This window comes from Hylaeus volcanicus, chromosome 9, assembly GCF_026283585.1.
Source record: "Hylaeus volcanicus isolate JK05 chromosome 9, UHH_iyHylVolc1.0_haploid, whole genome shotgun sequence".
Classification (NCBI taxonomy): Eukaryota; Metazoa; Arthropoda; class Insecta; order Hymenoptera; family Colletidae; genus Hylaeus; species Hylaeus volcanicus.
The window spans coordinates 619,267-624,389 of record NC_071984.1 but is presented as its reverse complement, the minus strand read 5'-3'; the positions used below and the strand labels follow the sequence as shown (position 1 = coordinate 624,389).

Below are 5,123 nucleotides of genomic sequence, written 5' to 3'. Positions count from 1 at the left end.
ACAGAGTGGAGGTAATTTGAAACAACTTTTTCCTTAGCGAAAATGTTCTCCGAGGCTTCGGTAAGGAGATATGAAGGGAAAACCCCGGACCAATCAGAGCCTGCAGTAGGCGTGCGCTACGCGCTAGGCGACCGCCCTCCGCCGGCATCCTCGCGCTCTGATTGGTCCGGGGTTTTCTGTTAATATCTCCTCGACGAAGCCTCGGACAACATTTTCGCTAAGGAAAAAGTTGTTTCAAATCACCTCCCGAACCATCCCCTTTAAGGACCTCCGACATTTTTTGCACACCCTGTATACTGTATCCTTCTAATCCAAGTAACTCTTGTGTGTAATATTTTTTCGTGCAACCCATATTTTGGAAATTATAAGGTTGCACAAGTTGCGTGAACCACCCTGTATAATAATGATACATTATAGATATAATGTATAGTTTCTCTCCAACATACTTCAAGATCATTAAACATATATAATAAATTTGTACATAACAAAGCATCGAGTCCTATTAGATACCAATTTTGAATATTTGATCATCGATTTGCAAGGAACTTTTATTCCACAAGAAATTTTTATTTTATTTTTATTCCAAATGCTGATAATAATAATAATAATAATAATAATAATAATAATAATAATAAGTCTAATAGTAAGTCAGGGAACAGGCTTTGGCGGACATTTTCTTTCGTAACATTTTCTTCCACCAGTCGTTTCAGAGTTCATATAGATCGAGTCATAAGAAATATAACGTTGAGAAGAGGAGAATGTACTCGGGGAACGCCGAGATAAAAGAATCGAACGATATCGGCGATCATGTGAGCATAATAACGGAGTTTCTCTGTCGCAGAATCACCGAGGCGTTATGTGGAGGGCGAGGTGACGATTCACTATCGTTCACCAGTACGTACAGAGGCGAAGGAGCCATTAAGTGAGGAAGAACTCGCACGTCGAAGCGCAGAGAACATGCGACGCGTTTATCAAGAGGAACGTCGTCGCAAGTATCTTCAGGAACTTCATGACATCGATTCGCGACGTCACACTGACAACTTCATGTAAGTTTCAGAAATGATTAAAAGATTTTAATGTCAGGCGTAGAAATTAATTCTTTGCTTTTCTAAAATAAACTTAGCATTTAATTATTAATAGAAACGATGTAACTTCTAATTTTCCTTCAGCAACACATTCCAAGAGAAGATATATACAATAGTTGCAAAATTAAATATATTATAAAATGAGATTTTGGATTATAATCTTAGCGAGTTATTCGCAAATAAAAATGTGAATAACGCGTTATTCTCATTTTTATTCGTGAATTTATTCATATTCATATTCACAAGTCCGCGTGATGTGAATTTATTCATATTCATATTTATGAATATGGACACCTCCATCTCTGCATACAATAGATGCAGTACCAAATACATTATAAAATGATATTTTGGGTTATAATCTTTGATATATAAATTTATATACAAAAGGAACATGAAATGGGATACATAAGCTTCATCTGAATTTTACAAAATAACCAACGATCACTTATTGTGCAATTTTGTGACCTTGGAATGACGTTGGTTTAAAAATTGCATTATGACTCAGATACTTTCACTTAGTAAACTAGTAGGTTTTATAACAACAGCAACAAGCGACAGTTATATAAATGAGCATTCATAATGTTCATGTTCATCTATTTCCATCTAGTTCGTCGAGTCAAGACCATGTTTTCATTTAACACCGAAGTTATATAGCATAGTAGGTTCCTGAATTCGTCGCAATATTATCTACAAAACTGTCACTCATTAAAGATCTATGTAGGGTTTCATTTTAAAAAAAAAATCATGGGCCCTTCAATTAAACCACATTTTTTTACTATTTTTCATATTGCAATTTCGTGACGATTAAATACTAGTTGTCTCTTGTTCGAAACATTTTTTTTCTCGGCTCTTTCCAGAGGTGTAGCAATTGGGGGGCAAGTGGGGGTACCAAATGGCGCAAAATAGTTTTGATATTCCCACGAAGTCAAATTGTACAAGGATAGTGCTCTATTTTTGAATAAGAAACTATTAGAAAAATCAAATTATACAGGGTGTCCCAAAAATGTTGGAGGACCTTGAAAGAGGTGGTTCGGGAGGTGATTTGAAACAACTTTTTCCTTAGCGAAAATGTTGTCCGAGGCTTTGTTAAGAAGATATTAACGAAAAACACTGACCAATCAGAGCGCGAGTATGCCAATGGAGCGCGCTTTGATTGGTCAGTGTTTTTCGTTAATATCTCCTTAACAAAGCCTCGGACAACATTTTCGCTAAGGAAAAAGTTGTTTCAAATCACCTCCACTCTGTATATACAGGGTGTCCCAAAAATGTTGTAACACCTTGAATGGGGTGGTTCGGCAGGTGATTTGAAACAACTTTTTCCTTAGTGAAAATGTTGTCCGAGGCTTCGTTAAGGAGATATTAACAAAAAACCCCGGACCAATCAGAGCCTGCAGTAGGCGTGCGCTACGCGCTAGGCGACCGCCCTCCGCCGGCATCCTCGCGCTCTGATTGGTTCGGGGTTTTCTCTTAATATTTCCTTAACGAAGCCTCGGACAACATTTTCGCTAAGGAAAAAGTTGTTTCAAATCACCTCCCGAACCACTCCTTTCAAGGACTTCCAACATTTTTGGGGCACCCTGTATGTCTCACACAAGCCGTAAAACTTGTTCATAAAGAATAATGGATATTTGCATACTCAAAAACATAAAACAGAGAATCACTATCACGTTTGCAGGAATAATTTACAAATAATTAATTAACATTAATTAATCCCACAATATTATCTGTATTATCAAATTTATTGAAATGCCCCCGGGCGCCAAATTACCCGTGCTACGCCCCTGGCTTTTTCCAACTCTTCAAAAAATCGTAGAGACTGATTCGTTTCAAAAAAATAAGCTTACACAGACCAAAAATTAACACGTTTATTATTATTCTCATATATAACCATAAAATACAGAAATATTCGCCAACATTGTATAGTGTTAGGAAATATATCGACAACGGCTTGGATCGTCGATTGTTTTTTATTGTTCCTTATGCGTTTTATGCGTACGATCGCGGCAATAGTCGAAGTTCATTTATATGTACATATATATATCTTTACGTAAATAAATACTTTATACAGTGCAAACCGCGCGTGAACAGTTCAGTTATACCATACACACGAACTAAATTTGATATATAGCTTCATTTTCATTTTCTTTACTAAAACTTTTGTTTATTCCAGACCATCGCAGAAGTCGCCGATCCCTTTGAACCGTTACGACGACTTCGTGGACGACCTGAGCCACAGAAGTAGATCGCAGGAGCAAACGCCGGAACCACGGCTGGTAGCGAGAGCGCTTTACAACTTTATCGGTCAATCCTCGCGGGAATTGAACTTCCGTCGCGGTGACATAATATTTGTCCGTCGCCAGGTGGACAAGAACTGGTACGAGGGGGAACACAATGCTATGATCGGACTGTTTCCATCGAATTACGTCGAGGTAATACCTGATAGCAGAGTATTGGTGTTGTTAGTACTCCTTCTGTCTTTACGTACGTACAGTGAGTCACAAAATTATTGAAGAAACAGAAAGAAATACACAGAAAGAAACAGGGATATGAACGATAAAAGAAGTAGTAAAAGATCTTTCGAGGTCTTTAGGAAATATAATATTTAATGTACGAATTTGTGAAACTATGGAAAAAGCAATGATAATATTTATAAGAATTGTACGGGAATATTTGTTATATAGTTAGCAAAAAGTTATAAGTATACCGCCTTAATCATCAGACTTAAATCTAGTTGGAATGGATAAAAGAAAATATGGAACACATTTAATTATAGTAAGATAAATTGTTGGATGGAATAATACACAAGATTATTTAAAAGAGATAATAAAACCAATGGCAATGAGACTTTTCGAAATAGTAAAACAAGGAGATGGAGTAAATACTCTCTAGAAGAAAGTGAAGTAACACTGCGTTATGGTTGGCAAGGGAATAGCCTTCTAACATCGAATTTGACAAAAAAGTTTCTTTTTTCTCTAATTTTTCTATCATTTTCTATAATTAGTATTTTATTTATAAAAATATACCACCAAATATACACCACTTTGTTATGTTACAGATTTTACCATACGATGGCATGAGAACAACACCAAAGAAACCTTACGAAGGTCAAGCAAGAGCTAAATTCAACTTCGTCGCTCAGACCAATCTCGAACTTTCATTGGCCAAAGGTAACTACTTTATCTATCCATCTATGATAACAACTAAATTCCTGAAATACTAACGTCGTTACAAAGCTATCAATCTATAGTATTAATGTTTGAATAATCCATATACAACTCTGACAATTTCTTTCAGGAGAGTTCGTTGTCCTGACAAGGAGAGTGGATGAGAACTGGTATGAGGGACGTATTGGAAATCGAAAAGGAATATTCCCTATCTCTTACGTCGAAGTCATTACAGAACCTGGACACAGATCAGGTATAGTATTTTCACTATTGATACACTTACTTCTAATTCTAGACTCTAATAAAATTCTTTGCATGTCACGATGACAACATTTCTTAAAATAATTTTCTATTTGTTGATCATACGTAGTTCATCTATTTATATTTGCTATAAATGTAATAAATCTGTATTAATTACAGAAACACCAGTTCAAAATAAACCAGTTGCCGCTCCAGCCGCGCACAGTCTCCTAGCAAACGGATCAGCTGGGGGAAAAATGAGCATGGGACATCATCACTACATGCCGTCCATACCAGTCAATATAAACACAACTCAGCCCCACTTCAATTCACTGGTTAGTGAAAGAATTTCTACAAAGAATTTCTATTATGTGCGATGTGGTATCCCTTAAACGCTTCATACGCGATACAATCTATTGTACAACAAGTTATACAACACGTTGTACAATTTGTTGTACAACACGTTGTACGACGCGTTGAAATCATTTTTGTCTTTTCTTGATTACCCAAAATCCTTTTAATTGATGCATCAACCCTTTGCACTCAAATGCTTCCTCTGAGGGATCGTTGTAAATCTCGCAAATTTTATTAGCGATTAAGATAAAGTTGAGCACGTAAAATATACAAAAAATAT

At 36.3% G+C, this 5,123-nt stretch overlaps 1 protein-coding gene across 1 annotated transcript in view; it reads left to right on the top strand.

Moving 5' to 3' along the window:
* Nucleotides 1-5,123, top strand: part of LOC128881952 (uncharacterized) — a 164,891-nt gene that overhangs the window by 154,080 nt on the left and 5,688 nt on the right. Inside the window, exons 28-32 of the mRNA XM_054133425.1 lie at nt 842-1,046; nt 3,256-3,514; nt 4,141-4,252; nt 4,380-4,502; nt 4,670-4,824. Of these exons, the coding sequence (XP_053989400.1) occupies nt 842-1,046; nt 3,256-3,514; nt 4,141-4,252; nt 4,380-4,502; nt 4,670-4,824 (854 nt within the window). The remainder of the gene's footprint in view (nt 1-841; nt 1,047-3,255; nt 3,515-4,140; nt 4,253-4,379; nt 4,503-4,669; nt 4,825-5,123) is intronic.